Source organism: Melanerpes formicivorus, unplaced genomic scaffold (assembly GCF_026170545.1).
Source record: "Melanerpes formicivorus ecotype bairdi unplaced genomic scaffold, bMelFor1.0.p_v2 SCAF_33, whole genome shotgun sequence".
In the NCBI taxonomy this organism is placed as follows: Eukaryota; Metazoa; Chordata; class Aves; order Piciformes; family Picidae; genus Melanerpes; species Melanerpes formicivorus.
Window position 1 is genome coordinate 6,382,683 of NW_027142385.1, and position 21,650 is coordinate 6,404,332.

The 21,650-nt window shown below is 49.2% G+C and overlaps 1 protein-coding gene across 3 annotated transcripts in view; it reads right to left on the reverse strand.

Moving 5' to 3' along the window:
- NACC2 (NACC family member 2) overlaps positions 1 to 21,650 on the reverse strand; it is a 68,023-nt gene that overhangs the window by 16,955 nt on the left and 29,418 nt on the right. Inside the window, exons 1-2 of one of the 3 annotated variants that reach the window (XM_068155863.1) lie at positions 4,090 to 4,256; positions 677 to 1,600 (exon numbers count right to left, since the gene is read on the reverse strand). In XM_068155863.1, the coding sequence (XP_068011964.1) occupies positions 677 to 1,538 (862 nt within the window). In that variant the 5' untranslated portion in view covers positions 1,539 to 1,600; positions 4,090 to 4,256. Of the gene's footprint in view, positions 1 to 676; positions 1,601 to 2,456; positions 2,576 to 4,089; positions 4,257 to 21,650 lie in introns of those variants that run through there. The other 2 variants (XM_068155862.1, XM_068155861.1) reach the window with 2 other exon arrangements.

Genomic DNA, 21,650 nt, shown 5'->3' on the forward strand with positions numbered 1-21,650 from the left:
TGTGACAGCAATGCGCTGGGCAAGGCTGGTGAAGGAAAGAAGGGTCCCTTCAGGCAGTGGGCATAGAAGTCCTTCTTTTCTTCTTTTTTTTCAGGAATTCTTAATCAATGTGTATAAAAATGATTCATTTGACATTTTTCTCCCCTCCTCCAAATTCTGTACATTCAGCAGTTTCTGAACAACGTTACTCTAAAAGGTCAGGACAGAGGAACATGCCTTCACCTTGAGGGAGACTGACTCCCAGGCTGACCACCTAACCCCCTGCAGGCTGGCAAGTGGTGACAATTCTCCTCCCATCTCTCTCAGGTGACCTCAGGTGAGCTCAGTCATTTCCATGGGACAGCATCACCACAGCATGGCTCATGTCACCACCTGGCTGCTTGTTGACAGCCCCAGACAAAACAGCTCAGGGTCATGGCAGATAACACAGCCTCTCTTATCTAAAGAGCCTCTCCAGTGGGGACATAGCCCAGGAGTGATGGCACAGGGACCTTTTCACACCATACCCTGGCACCAGCACTGAGCCCACCATCTCCTGCTGCATGCTATGTGAACAAACAAATGAAGCCCTTGAAGACAAAAGCCTGAAGAACAATCCCAAAGCCACCTGCACTGGCTGAAGGACCAAGAAAGCACTGAAGCAGAGCAGAAAACCCAAAGAGAGAGTGTCCATTACCAGAGTAGCCTCCCGAGGACTTGATGTACATCTGCCCATACTGCTCCTCCACCATGGTGTCGTAGGCCTCGTCGTCCTCCTCATCCTCCTCGTTGTGGTAGGAGGTGGGGCTGTCAGTGGTGGGAATGCTGCTGGCTCCAGGGCTCGTCCGCTCCCCCTGTGAGTACTGGACCTGCTGGACATTGGGGATGAGGGTGGCCAGGTTGGGCATCCCATAGTAGGAGACACGGGAAAGCTTCAGGGGAGCGGCGTTGGGGCCGCCGCCCGTCCCCTCCCGGGCGCCAGGCTCCAGGGGCCGCTTGCCAGGCAGGCCAGGCAGGGCAGCTGCCTGCAGCTCGAGGTTCTCATGTTTGACGCGTGTGAGGAGCGGGATGGGCATGGAGGGGGACATGACGTAGGGTGCCGAGGCCGACTGCAGCTGGTTGCAGGGACTCTGCGGCTCCGAGCTGGGATCCTCGATCATGGTGGTCTGAGAGTCACAGTGGGGAGAGCTGACCTTGAACATCAAGTCCGTCCCTTTCTCCACGATGTGCTGGATCTGCAGGAAGCCTGCCGTGTACATCACCACCAGCTGCTCGCTCGCTGCCATGGTCAGCTTCCCGGTGTAGCAGAAGGAGAGGATCTGCTGGAAGCAAGCTGGGGGGACGGTACCCGGCAGCTCAAAGGCATTTTTGCTGTTCCCACTGAACAAGTCTCGGAAGTAGAGGCTGCTGGCGGCCAGGACCGCCCGGTGAGCCTTGAAGGCTTGGCCCTTCACCACGATGGAGACATCGCAGTACAGCCCCAGCAGCCGCTGCTCGTTCAGGCAGCCCAGAACAGTGTTCCCAAAGTTGGGAATCTCTATGTGCAACATCTGCGACATGGCTCAGGATCGGCTGGAGCTCCTCAGACATTCAATGCAGGAATATCCAAAGTAGGGCACATCTGAAAAAAAACCCAGAGAAGGCAGGGAGAGAGGCACAGCGTTTTTAGACAGTTCACCAAAGCAGGAGAGAAGCAGAGGAACCCTACCTCACCCAAACATCAAAGGCTCCAAAGCTCAGCTCCGAGAGCCGATGCGGAAAAGCCATCGCTTATAGAAATCGCTTATCAATCTTTTCCAACCTCACTGGAAATGATATGTGTGGATGGCATAGGAAATTCCCACAAATGCAAGTATTTTCTTCAAGTTGTGGTCTGTTCAAATAAGCACCACTGGTTTATTCCCCTGGGGCTTTTTTACTTTCTGCAGGGAAATCGGCAGGGTAATGGGAAAGGAGCGAGCAGTAAAGCAAACCGAAGGCAGTCAGACAGACCTTGGGCAGCATTATATAAGAAACACAACAAGCAGCAGCTATGTTGAAACTACAGAAAAGGTATTTATAAAACAACATGCCTGTTCCCCCTGAAATAAATACACGATCCTGCCGGAGCCACAGCTCCCAGGAAAAACCACTTTGAAAAGCAATCTTCCCATCTGCACCAGCAAGAGGGAGCATTTCAACAGTTAAACCCCTTCTCAACAGATTTATCCTCCAACAAAACGAGGCTTATCTCCAAATTAAGCCAGATATTTGAGCCCCAATAAAACAAACCAACGTGCCGCAGCCAGCCGCCTACCAAGTTGTCTTCTCATTTTTCTCCCCTAAATCCCAAATGGGGCAGGGAGAAGCTCAGGGCAGCCCCTCCTGCAGCCAAGCCCCCAGCCCATCACCCTCAGGGTCCCTCTAAGCAACAAGCTCACAGAAAACAGGCTCCAAGCGACGGCTCCGGCTCCGCATCCCGCCGCGGGCGGCTGTACCTTTTGGCCGTGGGGAGAATTCCTCCTCTGCGTGAGTGGCTAACGCCTGGCGTTGGAGGGGAGCGCTCGCATAAACCCCGAGCAACAGCAGAGCAGGAGCCTTAGTGCAGCCCTGCACTCAAACTCCAGCAAAGCAAATCACTGCGGATTCACCGACACCAGCCAGAGCCCAAACACCACCCCCTGGTCCCCCCGCCCCGAGCTCCATGCAAGAGTCCAGGAGACTGAAAATCCTCTTTGCCTTCAATGCTAGTGAAGAAAAAACTATGGTTAACTAGTGCTGGAAGCTTATAAGATCAATACAAAAAAATTGATACTGGGGGGGGGGGGGGGGGGAGAAGAAAATTTTAAAAAGAAGAAAAAAAAGAGGAAAATTTTAAAAGGAAGAAAAAAGAACAAAATTAAGAAAAAAATGGAAAAAATGGAAGGAAAATGGAAGGAAAAAAGAAGGAAAATGGAAGGAAAATGGAAGGAAAATGGAAGGAAAATGGAAGGAAAATGGAAGGAAAATGGAAGGAAAAAAGAAGGAAAAAAAGAGGAAAAAAGAGGAAAAAAGAGGAAAAAAGAGGAAAAAAGAGGAAAAAAGAGGAAAAAAGAGGAAAAAAGAGGAAAAAAGAGGAAAAAAAAAGAAGAAAGAAAATAAAAAAGAAGAAAAAATAAAAGAAAATAAAATAAGAGAAAAAATAAGAAAAGAAGAAGAAAAGAAGAAGAAAAGAAAAGAAGAAAAGAAGAAAAGAAAAGAAGAAGAAGAAGAAAAGAAAAGAAGAAGAAAAGAAGAAGAAAAGAAGAAGAAAAGAAGAAGAAAAGAAGAAGAAAAGAAGAAGAAAAGAAGAAGAAAAGAAGAAGAAAAGAAGAAGAAAAGAAGAAGAAAAGAAGAAGAAAAGAAGAAGAAAAGAAGAAGAAAAGAAGAAGAAAAGAAGAAGAGAAGAAGAAAAGAAGAAGAGAAGAAGAAAAGAAGAAGAAAAGAAGAAGAAAAGAAGAAGAAAAGAAGAAGAAAAGAAGAAGAAAAGAAGAAGAAAAGAAGAAGAAGAAGAAGAAGAAAAGAAGAAGAAAAGAAGAAGAAAAGAAGCAGCGAAGGAGAAAAGGGAAAAAAGAAGGAAAAAAAAGAAGGGAAAAAAGAAGGGAAAAAAGAAGGGAAAAAAGAAGGGAAAAAAGAAGGGAAAAAAGAAGGGAAAAAAGAAGGGAAAAAAGAAGGGAAAAAAGAAGGGAAAAAAGAAGGGAAAAAAGAAGGGAAAAAAGAAGGGAAAAAAGAAGGGAAAAAAGAAGGAAAAAAGAAGGGAAAAAAGAGGTTAAATAAAAAAAGTAGTTTAAAAAAAGAAGGGGAAAAAAGTAATAAAGGTAAAAAAAGAGTGGGGGGGGGGAGAAAGAAGTTTATCTGAGAAAGGTTTAAAAAAAAAGATCTCTGGAAAGAAAATAGTAACCCACAAAGAGCTGCTCTGTTCCCATTGCTGAGAGAGAAAAAAAAGAAGGGGGGGTGGGGGGGGAAAAAAAGAGTCCTATCTGCAAGGCCACAGGGTAACAGGAAGAAAAGGGAACACACTCAGAGCCAATTTAATTGTATCTGCATGGTTCAAAAAAAATTCTTCCGAGCGAGGAAGTTCCCGGTCCCTCGCCTGGCTGGGAGCAAACCTACCTTCAGCGGCAGCCACCGGCCCAGGGGCTCCGTGTGCCCCCGCCTCGCATCGCCTCGGCCACCCCTCTATAGGCAGCGACCAGGATGGCTCAGGGGAGGGTTAAGAGAAAAAAAAAAATAATAAAATCTATAGTATCAAAGCCTGGGGTTTGTATCTGCTGTAGCTCAAGCTTTTTCCAAGTCAAATCTCCCCGGCAGCGCACAGCATCTTTAACATTCAGGCTGCTCTCTGCAATGAATAGAGCCCTTTGATTAGGGACCTGAAGTAAATGCCAGTTTCAAACCCAAGCTTTAAAAACAGAGAAATATCAGTGCCAGAGGAATGCTCTCAGTGTTGGTACAAGACAGACTTTTGATGAGTCACTGCAATGCAAACAAAGATGGCAGAAATACTGTACTGTATGCTGATGAAATGCTTAGTGGTGCCACGGCAACTGAGACAGGTTTTAAATTTATAGTGCAGTTTTGCATATGAATTACGCTGTAAACTGCCTCCCCTGCCATCTAGTACATCCAGAGTGTCAAAGCATTTAAACTATTCCAAACAGTCTGCAGAGCTGGCACTGCTGCTGGTTAACTCCTGCGGCCGGCAGAAGGAGTGGCGAACATCCCCCAGCATCCCCCCAGCATTCCCCTGCATCCCCTCCGCATCCTCCAGCGTTCCCCCGGCATCCCACTTGCACCAGCATCTCCCCAGCCTCCCACCTGCTCCGTCATCCCCCACCAGCAACCCACCTGCCCCAGCAACCCTCCAGCATTCCCCCAGCATCCTGCCTGCCTCGGCATCCCCCCAGCATGCCACCTGCATCCCACCTGCCCCAACATTCCCTCAGCATCCCGTCTGCCCTAGCATCTCCCCAGTATCACCCCAGAATCCCACCTGCCTCAGTATCCCCCCAGCATTCAGCTTGCCCCAGCATCCCTCCAGCATCTCCCCAGCATCCCACCACCCCATTCCAGAAGCTCCCCAAAACCATCCACCCAAAAGGACAGCTTTGGGAATGCCCAAATCCACCCCAAATAAAGGTGATCCTTGGGCAGCCACAGTCCCAATTCCCACCCCCACCTCCCCAGACCCGTTACCCCCATTATACAAAAAAAGCCTTTCAAAGGCAGGAAAAATGTTTACCCCTTGGGGAAAGCTTCTTTCAGTCTGTGGCTGAATCCACTAAAAGCAAATCCATTTGCTTAAGTAATGAAATCCTAGTCACATTGTCTCCTGGATTCAGATTTTAAATTACCTTCGCATTTATTGAGCATGTTTGGTGCTTTTTTCTGGGAAAGAGGGTGGGGCCTCACTTTCCTCACTTCTCTCTCACCCAGAGAGATTTTATTTCTGCTGTTGCTCTCGGATTTGTTTCAATTGCTCTGCTCGAGTGGTCACACACAGTTAAAATTTAAGAGATGAGAGGTGAAGCCATCCTTAAGAGCAGGACAGCTGTAGGGGCTTGGTGATGCACCGGCGTGACCCCTCCCTGCCGATGGTGACTCCGCTTCCACCATCCAAAGAGATGTTTGGTGCATTAAGTTCAACTCCACAGCAGCGAGCTGCTGCTGCTCCCGTGCGCCCAGGGGCTGGCTGCCTTCCCCTGCTCTTCCAGCAAACGGCACTAACACGTCTGCTCTGCATCCCGCAGGACCTGCAGCCTCCCAGCGCCTGGCAGAGCCACAATGCTCCCAGCTGAAGACCTCCATGCGTTGGGAGCGCTCAGTGGGTTGATCCGAACCCAGTGTCAGGGCAATGGAATCTCTGCCTTGTGTTGGTAAGGAGGGTAAGGCACCAAGAGGGGACCAAAGTGACAGCCTGCAAGGAGGTCAGAGATGACACTGGAATGCAGGAAGTTTCACTTCAACATGAGGAAAAGCTTCTTTGCTGTAAGAGTTACAAAGCACCAGAGCAAGCTGCCCAGAGAGGTTGTGGAGTCTCTTCTGGAGACTTTCAAGACCCATCTGGATGTGTTTCTGTGTGACCTGCCCTAGATGATCCTGCTTTGGCAGAGGGGTTGGACTCAATGATCCAGTGGCCCCTTCCAATGCCTACCATTCTATGTTTCCATGACACCACCAAGCCCAAGACCTCTTCTGCAAGGGAGATTGGCAGTGTCATGGCTGGAAGGAAAGGAATCGGCCCTGGCAAACACAAATCCACCTTAGATCTGTGAAAATTATGGGAGAATAACAGAAACAAAACTTCAGCCTCCAGGCCCCTGAAGAAAGCCTCATCCATGGCGGTGGGAGACCATGGGTGGAGAGGCTCTCCTCCTCTCTTCCAGCAAGAGCTGGAGGAGACACCAGGGTGGCACTGGATGGGAACTCCTCGGGCATGCTCCCATCTCCCTCAGAGCAATACAACAAGGCAGGATGCATGTGACCAGCCAAGGACAGCTTGGTAGTGCAGAAGAAACCAACTTTAAGCAGACATAAATTATTAATCTTGCTTAGAATCTGCTCTATAAACAAGCCAGGCGTGCCAGGAGGAACCCATGTCTCTCTCCAAAAACACCCAAATTGTGCCAATTTGGATTATGGTTAAGCTGGTGAGAAGCACCAGAGTGCCCCAGCCCAGCAAATTTTTGGCAGGTTTCACATAAAACCTCCCATGAAACATCAGAATTTGAACCAAGATGCTCCACACAATTGATCAATCCCTCCTGCAGTACATCTTCCCCAGGACTGCAGCCTGGCTTGACCACCCCAAAGTATCCCACCCCAAAACTCCATCATTCCAGATCCTGGTGGCCTTTTCTCCAATTTCATCACATTTCAGAGCTGCTGGTCACAAAGCAGCCAAGAGGATGGGTGAACTTGCCTGTGGCACTCAGCGATGGTCCAAACCTCCAGCCTTCATAAAAAGGCCTTGAAATGTGCTCACAAGGAAACAGAGACAACAGCAGCTAGGTTTGGTCTGGAAAGAGTGTTGAGGAATGCAACCAAAGCTGTACTAGAGACCTGCAAAAGCCCAAACCACTCCCATAGACTGTAGACCAGAACTGCTGGATTTTTGTTTTGTCCTCCCTGCTTTGCCCCTGCCCTTGTATGACCAGAAGAGAGAAAAAACTCCAACCCAAAGCCACCAGCAAGACAAAACTTCCAAAAACCAAACAAAAAAAAGGTGAAAAAAGAAATGAAAGGTGTCAGGTTTGAAACCCAAGGACAAGCTACTCACCATCCCTGAAAGGCTGCACTCAATGATCTTCAAGGTCTTTTCCAACCTAAACAATTCTACAAAAGCCAAGGAGAATCTCCTCACAACCCATGAAAGGTTGGACTTGATCTTAAAGGTCTTTTCCAACCTAAATGACTCCACAAAAGCCAAGAAGAACCTAATCACCATCCTTCAAAGGTTGGACTTGATCTTAAAGGTCTTTTCCAACCTAAATGACTCCACAAAGGCCAAGGAGAACCTACTCACCATCCTTCAAAGGTTGGACTTGATCTAAAAGGCCTTTTCCAACCTACATAATTCTACAAAGGCCAAGGAGAACCTGCTCACCACTCCTGACAGATTGGACTCAAGGATCTTAAAAGTCTTTTTCCAACCTAAATCATCCTACAAAAGCCAACCAGAACCTGCTTGCCGCCAGACCTCACAGCCCCTAAAACCAGCAGCAACCAAATACTGCTGTGACTGGATAGTGAACACAACAGTGCTTCGTGTCTAACTTCAAACCCCCCTTAACTAGTAGCACCAAAACACTTTTGACTGGTTTGAAATGCTTTCAGCCCATCTGACACGGGAAGAGCTGTGCTGCAGGATAAATAACCTTAGTAACTACAAACATAAACTGTATTTTATGTGCTCATCTCCCAGGCTAAGCTCCAGGGTGCAGGAGGAGCTCCATAGCACCCAAACCATTCAGCCCTCTTCATTTTACCATGTACTGCTGTTGACAGATCAGATGGACACCACCAAACAGGGAAACTTGGAGAAAACTGGATCAAAGCCAGCCAGCCACCCCCACCCCCAGCTCCACCCTGATTATTTAAGATACGTGAGCATTCAAGCAAAACATCATTTTGCTTTCTAATGGCAGCTTCTTTTCCCCAGCTCCTGGATATATCTGGGCAATTTGTAGACGTCTGTGTGATTTTTGTAAAGTCATAGCCTGTGTCACAAGAGGTTCATTAAAAATGCAGCCGTTATTTGATCCAACTTCCAGCAGAGTTTGAGAATTCTCAGCTTCTACATCTGTATCTTTAGGGGGGGGGGGGGGGGAAAAACCCAACATTTTGCTCCTTTCTAAACTGTTTTCCTGAGCTCTGAGTCCTGAAAGGTTGGGGTGAGGCAACAACAAAACGGCGGGGGGGGTGTGTGGAAATCAACCTAGACTAAGATGCTGGAATCAGAGCTCCCCCAGGAGTAATCAGAAATAATTAGATAATGTATTTAAATTGTCTTTTTCCTTAGCCAACATACAAAGAGATTCAGAGTCTTCACCACCCCCTCCCCAAAACCCCAAAGACTTTCCCCCCCCCAAGTCCAACATTTCCCGCAGGAAGGTGGGCAGCAGCTGGGGAGGGACAAAGGCAAAGGGACCCTCTGGGGGTGGGAGACAAAGTGGCCAAGGGCTGTCACCCCCCAACCCCCTCAGTCAAAGATCCTCAAAAGAAAAGAGCTGAAAAGTCCTGCCCTTGAAGGCCCCAAAGGGTCAAAGGAAACTTCTCTTTCTTCTGTAAATGAGGAGAGAGGGGGGAAATCCCACCCTTGGATTTGAGGCTGGATGTCACCCAGCCGGACAGCAGCTCCCCAAAGCCACCCCCACCCGAGCGCTGTCCCCAGTCCCCATTCCCTGCGCCCCCCCCCCCCCCCCCCCCCCGCCCCGGCAGTCCCCCCACTCAGCTACAGGGCTTTTTGCTGGGGTTTTTTCCCCTTTAAATGAAAAGGAAATGCACTTTTTACATAAGCCCAAAGGAAAATACGTAACAGCTAACTGCAAAAGTCGGTGGCGAAGCACCACGGAGCTGCCAAAATACCTTTGAGAAGAGGATTAGTTAACTAAAGTCAAATAAAATGCACTTCAGGTCTAGGCTGAGCGCCCCCCCTTTTCCACCTCCCTCCTCCTCCTCTCACCCCCCCTCCATGCACTGCAGCCACAGGAGCAAAAAAAGAAAACCCTCTGTACCCCCCCTAGCCCCCCCACCCAAGCCTCCCCTCTGCCTGTGTTCCAGTTTGGGGTAAGAAATCCTGGGAAGGGGAATGGAGGGGGACTGGGGCACAAACGTGCCCCACGGTGGGAGCCTGCAGAGCTCAGCACCCATCTTTGTCTGGGGGAAGGAAACAAGGTTAAGTTTGGTAATCAAATGACAGGCAGAGCAAGACTCCTCTCCTCTTCTGCAGCATTTGCTCCTGCAGCTCCAAAGTATTTATTTTTGAAATGCTGCAAGTGGCAAGCAGTGAGCAGAGCTGAGGCTCCCTATTTTTAGTGTAGCAGCCAGTGGCAATGGGCGAGAGCAGATTATTTCTGCCTTATTAAGGGAGCAGAAACTGAATTTGCAAATATTCCCAAGTAACACACAGGCAGCAGACATGCGGCACCCAGCTACGGCTGCTTCAGCATCCTAAAAGTTGGCACAGAAAGTAAAGACCACGAGCAGGGAATGGGGTGGGGAAAAGATGGAAAAGTGAATTAAATTCACGCTGATGATGCAGCCCAGCCAGCACGGTCCCGGCACTGCCAGGGCAGCCTAGGGATGGGGTGCTGGGGAGCTCTCCCTGGGGACCCCAGCACAGCTGCAGGAGTGCTCCCTGACGACTCTGGCACAGTTCCAGGAGCTCTCCCTGAGGACCCCAGTATGACCCTAGCACAGCCCCAGCACCCCCAGCAGCATCCCGGGCTCTGTCCTGCTGCAAGGTGAGTCACCAGCAGCCCGGGCACAACTCACCACTCCGAGGTCACCCACCCGGCAGGCTGCTGCCTCCCCAAGCGCATCTCTTCAGCCAAGGCAAAGCACGTTACTGCCATTATTTTTTAATTACTACTCCCCCCACCCCCTTTATCTTATCCCTGATTTTAAAAGCTCTCAAAACAAGGAAAAGCAAAACCAGAAAACACAACATTTTAGTAGGCTGCTGGTTGGTTCGGTGGGGCGGTTTTTTTCTTTTCAGACTGCTGCAAGGAGAAGGGAGAGAGAGGCATGGAGTTGAAAAAACAAGAAGAAGGGAAAAAAAAAATCACAATTACTCTGCAGAATGCCACGCTTTGCAAGCTGCCACAAACTCAAGACCCCAACTAAGTTGCATCCACCGACAAGCACGCAGCACCCCCCCCCCAGCACCCTGCCTGCTGCAGAGCGCTGCTGCATCCCATCGCAAACGTTAATTCGCATCCGTAACACATCGGAAAGACAAGTGCCATGCTGAATTGTATTCTCCTCGCTCCTAGTACACCACAGCAGAGCTAGCAATATATAACATGCATGACTCAGTTCCACCATCCTGCCACTACAGAGCCAAAAAAAAAAAAAAAAGAGAACCAGCCTTAAAATAAAGTAAACGTCTGAAAAGGTCAATTAAAAAAAGCTTACAAAAGATCAGCCGCCGCTTCTTGCTAGAGCTCATTACCTAGTATGGTGGAGCTGCCTGTGTGTGTTTTTTTCTTGTGCAAGTTAGTCTGTGAGTCAGCATTAACACACATGAGAACATCAGGAATCCTGCCTAGTTCTGATGCAATGGAGGTTGTAAAAAAAAAAAAAGAAGAAGAAGAAGAAGGAGAAGAAATCGCGCTCGGTTTGGACCGGAGCCTGTAATTCAATTGCCTTTACTTTTCAATTACTGCATAGCCTACCCTGACCAACCTGCAGAGGGGAAGGAAACTTTGCTTACATCTCTTGGCTTAAAATTAATGACTTTTACTTTTGGCTAAAGCTTAAGGCTCCCTGCTTTAAATAAAAATAAATTAATAAATACTGTAACAGTGAAGTAGGATAACAGAATTAACCCTTCAAGGGCAGCGCAGTGCTCGGGATCGCTGTGGGTTTTGTAGGGAATTTCAGCCCTGGAAAAAAAAAAAAACACAACAGTGCCAAAAAGTTCTGGCAAAGGAAGACATTTATACATTAAACTTTTAATGCTCTATAAAGTGAGGCTACGATTGCAGCCGAGCTTGAGCCTTAATGGAAATATAAGCTTGCAAAAAAAAAAGGAAAAGTTATAGACTGCAGAAATTTAACTCCGTTGCTCCCAGGTTTAGATATGCAAATGGCAGGATTGCACAGGATGGGTTTCAAATCTGAGGTTTCTGGCCATTGAGCAAAAAAAAAAACCCTGAGAAAACTAACATCTGAGACGTGAGGAGGTCACCTCCACCCGACGCCCCCTTTCTCCCCTGATGGGGGCAGAGCAGAAGGGCTGCAGTTCTCACACACTGCGTTTGCTGCTTGCACTTCAGCAAACAATCCTCCCTCTCCCTGCCTCCTGGGGGGAAAACTCGCTGCAGACACAGCTCCCACCCTCAGGAGCACAGCACCAGGGCAGGAAGGTTCAAGAGACCCAACACTAACTTATTTCTGCCTTCCCTGCTTTTGCAGCAAAACCCTTCAGTGCTCCAAGAGATTTTTGCCCAAAGCTTCAGAATGTGACTATTTCTGAACCCTAACACACCCCCAGACACCACTGCAGCCCAGAACATTATAGATATGATACTAAAATATCAATTATATATGGCAAATATATTATGGAGAGACCTTTATATAGATATATGGTCAGGTATGTCTTCAGAGCCAACACTGCTATCTTAGAAGTTTTGTGCTCCTGTGTCACAGCTGAGCAGCCGACGTCCCCGGAGAGCCCTGCTGATGCGCAGCTCTACATTGCTTAAATTGGGGGGGGGGGGGGGTTTACAGAGATCCAAGCCTCATGCAGCAAAGGAGGGTCAGAGCTTGGAGTTAAAAAAAAGTCCTCCCAACATTCACAACATGCTGCAGACACTCAGCTGACCCCACACCAACACTCACTGACTCATCAAAAACCCACCCTGGCACAGCCAATGCATATAGGTTAATAATCCAGTGGATCCCAAGCATATTCTACATTCCAGCTGAGTTTGCTGGCTGTCTCTCTGAGTGGAGACAAACACTATAAAATGATTCTTTCACTGGTTTTCTTTTAAGCACACAAATATAAATAGTTATCAACATGCATTAACCAATGAGGAAACCCCTAATATTAGCAGCTTCTCTCACACATAAGGGTCTCTCTTCAAACCAGTGTGAGCCTGGTGGGGTTGTTTTTCTTCTTAAGCATGTGGGATACTTGAATACAGATGAATTGAGTTTTAAAGGGGGGAAAAAAAAAATCCCAAGCAGCAACTTCTGGGCCAAGTTCTTGTGTGCCAAACTTTTCAACTGCCACAGCACAGCTCGACAGTGTTTCAAAAGAATTTAAGCACTGTTTTGAATACTGCTGACAATCTTCCTCATCAAAATTTGTAATTTAAATACCTCAAATCTGAAAAGCACGCTCCCTGGGGCATGCTTCGTTCTCCCTCCCTGCCGCCCACCCTCCCCAAACCCCATTTGGCATAAGGAAAAAAAAACCCTTGCTTTCCATAGTTGCCTGGCTCTTCCCCACCTCCTGCATCCCCTTGCTGCAGCCCGCAGGGACCCCAGGGCTCCAGCAGAAGTTTGTTCTTCAGATTATCCACGGATGGAATCTCTGTACAGGCTGCAGTGCCCCCAAACCCATGTTAGCTTCCTCTTTTACAGCTACAGGGCTACTTCACTACCAGTTTAGAGATAAACCTGTTCTAACTGGGCTGCCCGGCTGCCTGCGGTGAGAAAGGGTTAACGCGAGGAGCCCCGGCCCTCTGCTATCCACTAGATAAGATGTTCTTTCAAATGCCTTTGGATGTGTCAATAAAGCCCCGAAATAATTCCCTGTCAATAAGTCTCATTGGCGAGAGGAGCAGCAGAATGAACGTGGTGGGCTCTGTGTGATGTTGGAGGCTCCATTTTGGCAGGGACGTGTTTAAGATTCCCTCCCAGCGCTGCAAAGCACCTTGAAAGGTCGCCGAGCTCTTTCCTATTCTCAGATCCATCTACAACGCCGCAGCAGACGGAAGGGATTGACCTAGAGCAGAACTGAAAGAGTCTCTGTGAAATAATCCATCCCCATCCTTCGCCAGCCGCAGCCGCTTTTGTCATGGGCAAAGCTTGGAAACCACAACCCACCTCCTGCAGGGGCTGGAGCCGGGTGAAATCCCGGCCCCGCTCTCCCGGGATGTAACCCAACACGGCGTGGAGAGAGAGCTGCAGAGCCGCCCGGACGGCACGCCACATAAAACACCTCCATATTAAAGGGTGCGCAAAGCCTGTGCCCATTACCCAACTCATTAAAGACAGTGCTACTTTGTAACATACTCCGATCGTTAATATTCATAGCTTGCTTCATTTGCATCTCATGCCATAAATAGTTGAAGCAGAGGTAAAACACAAAGCGCTCTACTTGCATTTCTAATTATGCCTAAAATCAAATGTAAATCACAACACAGCCAAGACACAGAAAATATTAAATTTGCTGTCTCTCAGTTAAAAGTCTTTGTAGAGAGGGAAAAAAAAAAACCCACCACCAAAAAATCCCCCCCCACACCCAAACCACACACACACAAACCCAATGATGTTTTAAAAGCTAAATCAAAGAGGTGTAGGGGTGCATGTAGCAAGGATGGCACTTTAAGGACGGTAGGTCACAGGTCCAAGCCCAGCCCTGGCCATGGAACTGCAAGCCCTTGGGTCAGCTCCAGCCCCAGCTCATCTCCCCGACCCCTCAAACCCTGCATTTCCCACTGCAGCAGCTCATTTAACCTTGGTCTCTGAAGGAACAACAGGAGCCTTTTCCTCCGGGGCAGTTGGGAAAGCTGATCTCCAGCAAAGGAGGTGAATTTGAAGAATCAGCTTGAATGTGAACTTCTGCCTCAGTGTTGGGCTGGCTGGAGGGTGGTGCTTGGGCATCACCAGCCAGCATGAGAGGGTAAGAGGCTGCAGGGTTGTGAGACGCTAAACACCAAGATTTCATGAGAAAAGAGGGATGTTTGGAGTGCTTGCATACAGCAGCTCCACATCCAGAGGGAAACAGATGATTTCTGCTCATAGTGTGCCAAAACCACGCTGCATAGGGTGTTTTGCTCTGCTCTGCTTTTTCCTGAAGCATGGAAGAGCCCTCAGAGATGGGAGGTACCCCTGAGTGCTCCTGTGCCTGCTGTGGCACCCACCACAGGCACCAGTCCCACAGAAAAGGCTCAAGGTCCCATTCAACTGCCAGTGATGCCATTCAATGGCAAGGCTTGGAATTATGAAGCCCATTCCCTTTCAGACACATCCCAGACATTATCCCTTAGAGCAAATTTCCCTGCTTCCTCCAGAAAGGGCACTGGGGAACTTAGTAGTCTGGTTAATGAATGGCTCCCGGGACCACAGTTCTCAGCCACTACTATCCTGAGGGTCAGTTCCCACCACAGTTCTCAAGTTAACAACTTCTAAAGAAAAGCAAGGTCCCAGTGTGGCACAGGAGAGGAGCTCAGGGAGGGTCAGAGAGATGTACAGCCAGATGAACCCCCACTTATTTCCCTCACTTCTCAGAGGCATTACATGACTTGGTATCTGTAAAGCAACTCAAGATGCTCTAATGCAAAGTGTAATTATTACAGGGCTGCCAATGGCATAAGCAATTTCCTTTTCACAAGCTGCTTCTGCATCAGGGATGGGGGGCTTCTTGATTTTATGGAAATCCATCACCACCACTCTGTGCAAATGCATGTTTTAAGTTCAAGAGCACTGGCAAGGGTAGCGTGAGCTTGTACCTGCACGACACATTCCTCATGCCATGACCCACAGGACCGGCTGCAACCCCAACCCTGGCTCTGCTGCTATGCTCCTGCCCTTTCTCATATTGAGATGCCAGCCCCTGCCCATCACATGCTACTGCTGCTCCCAGGAAACTCAAACCCTTCCTCTACTTCATCCATCTCCCTGCTCCTGCTCCTCTCCTTCAGCCACCCCCTTGCTCCTCTTCTTCACCTCCCTGCTTCTTCTCTGCATCCATCTCCCAGCTCCTTCTCTTCATCCATCTCCCCATTCCTCCTCTTCATCTCCCCAGAAGCTACTTGCAGTGGTTCTCAACAAAATTAAGTTCCACAGATTTATGCCCAAAGATTTAATTCCATGAACCAAGTTTTTTCAAAAGTAGGACAAAATTCACATATTTTGGGAAGCCATCAAGGCCTTTGCCCAGCAGAGGAACGTGGAGCCAGGCAGCCTGTGCAGCCAGCATCTTTTCCCACTTACCTTTCCTTTACTGCTGGGACTCCAGCTGCATAAACTCACTATGTCTTAATGAAAGGCTTTTGTGGGTGGCTGTCCTCAGGGAAAAATGCATTTTTAAGTCACTTGAGCTGAGTCTGGTTTTGAAGAAAGAGCCAGCTAAATATCACCAAAGGGAGCTGGGCACCCGGCGCTCGCCCCGGCTGGGAGCGCGGCTTCGAGCCATCACCTCTCCCTTATTAGAATGTTCCTGTCTTACAAAAGGCTTAAAGAGACTTCAGAGAATGAAAGGCTGAGAGAAGAGAAAAAAACAACAACAAAGAAAAACAACCACCAAACAAACATTTATCATTGCCATGTTGTTCTCCTGCTCACACGCCGGGTTTCCAGGCTCCCCAAATCCCATCAGTGAGCAGGTCCAGGGATTTACATGAGGGTCCCCTCTAGATCCCCCCATGCTGTTGTCCTCCCCTGGTGCTACAGCTCATCCTGTTCCTCTTCCAGACTCGTGTCCAGCTCAACCACCATGTTGCACCAGTTCTGTTGAAGAGTTAAAGAATCTCTTCTGCAATATGGACTTCCAAAGTAGCCCAGAGACACCGTTCAATTTAACCCCACAAGGTGAGCGCTTCCTCCGGCCCCCCAGCCCGTGCCGAGGGAGCAGCGAAAGCGAGCTGCTCGCAGCCTGCAAAGCTTTTTTGCTCTTCGTATGTACCCTGGCATCCTGCCCAGACCTATTTTTAAGCCCATTTACTAGAAATCCCACAAATTAAAGGAAATACGGATAATGTTGTAAGAATCCTTTGGGCCAAATAAAAGCTACACATAATTTTCCTTGTGCATCAGAGTAAGATCCTTAACCACAAAACCCAGATTTCCCCAAAGCTCTTTTGCAACAGCGAGAGAATCTTGTTTTGTAAAAAGTTGCTTTGATTCACTCCTGGATTACAGGGAGGCAAGGCAGACACCGCTGCCTCCCGGCCAAACGGGGAGAAGGGATTGCTGTTATGAAACAGAAAGGTGTTAGGAGAACACAGACAAATTAAACATCTCTAGCTCGGGATGGTGACTGTTAATGACAGCAAAGCACGCAGCAAGTGCTCGTGGAGAGCTGCTGTAGGATGGGTACTGAGGGTTGGTTTTTTCTCTGCAGAGGATGCTGATGTGTGGCTTTATTTTTTGAGCTGCTTTCAAATCGTGTCTTCGTGGTGTTCACGAAGGGCTAATGTGCTTGAAAAGTCTCCTCCAGTGCACCAACATCCTGGGCAAATTCCAGCTTAGAGCATCCCAACCCCACCTCATCCCAGCTCTGAGAAAACTCTCCTAATTCTTGGTTTGGCAGCCCATCAACTTGACATCGCCAGACTCAATTCACTTGTCCACATACCAAAACCAGACCTGCTCCAGGCAGGACAGTCAGCACAGACACACTTCTCCATCTCAGCTGCCATCCCTAACTGCATTCCAGTGCCACAGCAGGGCTGGGGGTGCTCCACACAGTACCTCCACTTGCACCCCCAAGATGGGGACAGGACAATGCCAACACAAGCTGTGCATCATGCCTGTCTCCACAGCTTCTCCTCAGGGGTTTTATGCAAAACTGACACCAATCCAAACCTGAGCCTCTGCCTTGTATCTCTGTATTTATATGGTTCTTGTGGGGTGTCTCATGGGCTGAGCATAAGGGAAGGGCAGTGGAGGAAACACCTGATGGGTCCTCTGCACAAGGCTCACTCTCCACTCTGGAAACCTTCATACTGGGTGAAGGGTGCTGGTGGCTGGAGGCAGAGCCCCCTCAGTGGGTGTCATCCCCTTATTTCCCACGGACACCCTACAGCAAATGGACAGCCTGGATAAGAGAAGGCTCCAGGGAGACCTTATGGTGGCCTTCCAGTACCTGAAGAGGGCTACAAGAAAGCTGGGGAGGGATTTTTCACAAGGGCTTGTAGTGACAGGATGAGGCATAATGGCTTTGAGATGGAAGAGGGGACATGGAGAACTGGGGATTAGGAAGAAATTCTTCATAGTGAGGGTGGTGAGACATTGAAACAAGTTGCCCAGGGAAGCTGTAGAAGTCCCTTCCCTGGAAGTGGTCAAGACCAGGTTGGACAGGGACTTGAGCAGCCTGGTCTAGTGGAAGGTGGTCCTGCCCATGATGTGAGTGTTGGAACAAAATGGTCTTTAAGGTCCCTTCCAACCCAAACCATTCTACGATTCTGGGAGTGGCACCACCAGCCCTTTCCCTCCTTACACAGCCCTGGCTGGAAGGTGGCAGCTCCCCTCCTTCCCCATCACACCCCTTGCCCACAGTGGTTATATATAAAGGCCATCCAACTCCTGCAGGGGGGGCGGCTGGGCAGGAAGGCAGGAGCCTGTGTTTTATACAGCACCCACAAGTTTAACTATGCAAAGACTCCACTGCGTTAAATAAACTCCACTAACAGCTCCTGTATTTGGGATTTAAAAAACAACAGCTAGCAGCCAGATACACATTTCAATAAAAAAAGCAGAGATAGCCCCAAAACATGATGGTAAAAGGGACAATTAGTGCTTAGTCCTTGCGGGGAGGGGGGTGAGGAGAAGGCTTCATTTCCAACAGCGATAAAGCAAAGCGAAGCAATCATCATTAAACCCGACTCTCCCTTCACTCTTGTTCATCCCCAGCAGTCACTTAAAATGTCTTCCTCACAAACATTTCAGCTTCCTTTTAAAAAGAAAAATAATTATGCAGGGGAATAACCACTTCTGCTCGACAAAGGCAGAGATCCGAGCGGTTAAACACGCAAATTTGGGAGCTTTTCCAAGATTTATATGTTTTGCATGGAAAGCAAATGTGTTGGGTTGGTGGGTTGTTTTTTTTTCTCCTTCTTCTTCCCCTGCCTAGGAAAATATTTAAGTGCTAAGTTTATGAAGCCAAGTCCATTTATTCCCAGTTTATGTTGCTGCTCAGATGGAATCTAATTAGTGATTTCACCAGCAGCGTGGAGACGCGGCGCTGGCCGACGAGAGTCCCCCGACCTGTGGATGTGTCAGCATGGGGCCTCTGTGACTCTGCACCAGAAGAGGGGGTTCTCTGCACCAAAAGCGGGGTTTCTCTCTCTGCACCAAAAGTGGGGTTTCTCTCTCTGCACCAAAAGCGGGGGTTCTCTCTCTGCACCAAAAGCGGGGGTTCTCTCTCTGCACCAAAAGCGGGGGTCTCTGCACCAAAAGCGGGGTTCTCTGCACCAAAAGCGGGGTTCTCTGCACCAAAAGCGGGGTTCTCTCTCTGCACCAAAAGCGGGGTCTCTCTCTCTGCACCAAAAGCGGGGTCTCTCTCTCTCTGCCCCAAAAGCGGGGCTTCTCTCTCTGCACCAAAAGCGGGGTTTCTCTCTCTGCCCCAAAAGCGGGGCTTCTCTCTCCGCACCACAAGCGGGGCTTCTCTCTCTGCACCAAAAGCGGGGCTTCTCTCTCTGCACCAAAAGTGGGGCTTCTCTCTCTGCACCAAAAGCGGGGTCTCTCTCTCTCTGCCCCAAAAGCGGGGCTTCTCTCTCTGCACCAAAAGCGGGGCTTCTCTCTCTGCACCAAAAGCGGGGCTTCTCTCTCTGCACCAAAAGCGGGGTCTCTCTCTCTGCACCAAAAGCAGGGTCTCTCTCTCTGCACCAAAAGCGGGGCTTCTCTCTCTGCACCAAAAGCGGGGTCTCTCTCTCTGCACCAAAAGCGGGGTCTCTCTCTCTGCACCAAAAGCGGGGCTTCTCTGCACCAAAAGCGGGGTCTCTCTCTCTGCCCCAAAAGCGGGGTCTCTCTGCACCAAAAGCGGGGCTTCTCTGCACAACAGGATGCTGAGACCAGCTGGAGGATAAGAGCGCAAGACATCCTTCCCTGGAGCATCCCGAAGGTGGATGGTGCACCCCAGGAGTCTGTGAGGTTTCCACCCAGCCCCCCCAGCCACAGTTCACTGCCATCCCACTTTCTCACACACTAATTCTCTTTACAGTGATGCTCTTGGAAACAGCAATACCTGAGGAGCACTTTCCTGTGCCTCTGCCTTTGTCACTGAACTGCTGGCTACACAGAGTAAACTCCTCCTTGTACTACTTGGAGCAGCTTCCACTTCCACCCTGCCCTGTCCATGAGCCAAGGTAGTGGTGGGCAGCAGCTGGGATGCAGTGAACAAGAGTGGGGACAGGCAGCTCTCCCCACTATGTCAGTGAGACACATGATGTGACTGCTGAGGTGTGGAGCAGCAGGGCTCATTGAATGAACATTATGGAACATCAGCCGACCCTATACCTCAATCCAGGCTGTTCTCACTTGCACCATTCACTGAATCCCAGCATGGTGTTGGAAGAGGCCTCTGGAGACCACCTAGTCCCATCCCCCTGCTAAAGCAGGGTCACCCAAAGCAAGCGGCTCAGGATCACAATGTCCAGATGGGTTTGGAATTACTCCAGAGGAGAAGACTCCACAGCCTCTCTGGGCAGCCAGCTTCAGGGTTCTGGCACCCTCAAAATGCAAGAAATTCATCTCCCCTCCTTTTTATTGCCTGTCAGTGTGGTCCTCCTGCTCTGGAAAGTTGAGGAACATGCAGAGTGGGAGGAGGTTGCAGCATCAGGGCTGGGCATGGGTCACTGGTGGCCACCACCTTGCTTGCCCCTAAATCAGGGAACCCAGAGAACAAGCCTTAGTCCTTCACCACAGGCCAACATAGGAGCAGCAGTGGGAAAAAAGCCTCAGTGGGGCTGGGTACCATGTACCTGTGAGAACAACACGTCCCCAAAGGGCAGCTCCAGCTCAGCAGCATGGTCCCTGAAGTACAGCACCAGAAAAGCGGGACAGGAGCTGCCCCCAGACACTCACCTCCCAGGATAAAAACAAAGGAATGTGCCCCACAAGGGCTTGCCATGCTGAAAACCTGCTTCCACATCAGAGGTGGGAGCCAGCATCTGCTGGGGTCCCTGTCCATGGAGCAGAGGGCGGTCACACACCAGCAACCTTCCCCTCTCCACGCAACAACCCTGCAAAGACATTCCCACGAACTGGGAAGGAAGAACATCCCAATTCACCCAGGGAACTCTTTGCCTGGGAATTACTTCTTGTTTCTAAGAGGGGCTTGTCCTGGCCTGCCCTAGAGCAACATCCATCTTTCATCAATAAAACGATAATTAAACTCCGAGACCTGCTCAGCCCGGAGTCTCAACCACTCGCTCAGTCACCTGGAGATTTCTTTTTACCCTACAATTAAGGTCTTTCAGCTTTTCCTTTCTTTCTTTCTTTGTTTGTTTGTTTTGCAGCAAACCAGCAAGTGATTTTTGCCTGTGCTCCCCCATTTCTTTGTGTCCTTTTTGCAAATCTTTCTGGCCAGTTAAACCAGAATCATCCCCGTTGCGAAACCCAGGAAATGTGCTGCAACGCTCTGTAACTCTTGCAGGGCAATTAGCCAGAACCTCACACAAATAAGCTCTCTTTTTTTGTTTTTTCTTTTTTGCCCCACTCTTCTAACCACTAAGTATTAACCCATTTTCTTTGGAAACAGCATCTGCTGAAACAACTTCCTAATCCAGGGGCAGGCGTGGAGAATAGCAAGAGCTGCTGCCAGGCTCTGCAGTCGCTGGTAAACAAAATTTTCAGGCAGAATTGTTCCACTCGAGAGGGTACTGACTGGCCACAGCTGAGCAAAGGGCTCCTTACACAGACCCTCAGTCCAGAATATTGGTTATCTGGTCAGGAAAACTGAGAAGGTTAAAGCTTTCCCTGCAGCACTGATTAGGCTTAGGAAGGCTACTTCCCTTGAGGAGCCCGCAGCAGAGGTGACAGTGGAGCAGTCTGGGGCTCTGAGGAGGGAATTTCATAGAATCATAGAATTGTCAGGGTTGGAAGGGACCTCAGGCATCACCTAGTTTCTATCCCATCCACCATGGAGCAGGGACACCTCACACTAGATCAGGATGCTCAGAGTCACATCCACCCTGGCCTTAAAAACTTCCAGGGATGAAGCTTCCACCACCTCCCTGGGCAACCTGTGCCAGTGTTCCACCACCCTCATAGTAAAGAACTTTTTCCTAACATCCAATCTGAATCTACCCACTTCTAGGTTTGCTCCATAAATTTGCACCCTTGCAGCTAGCTGCTGTGGGGTCTGAGATGCTTGGAGCCACGGGAACTACATCCTATAGCTGCAGGGATAAATCACAGCACAGGACAACTCCTGGGTAATCATCGGTAAGAATAAAGGAACCACTGGGCAATAAAGCAACTGTTTTCCATTTCCTACCCTTGCATTTACATGGCTTTTCTTCCTGGGAAGATGTCAACACACAGCAACAATG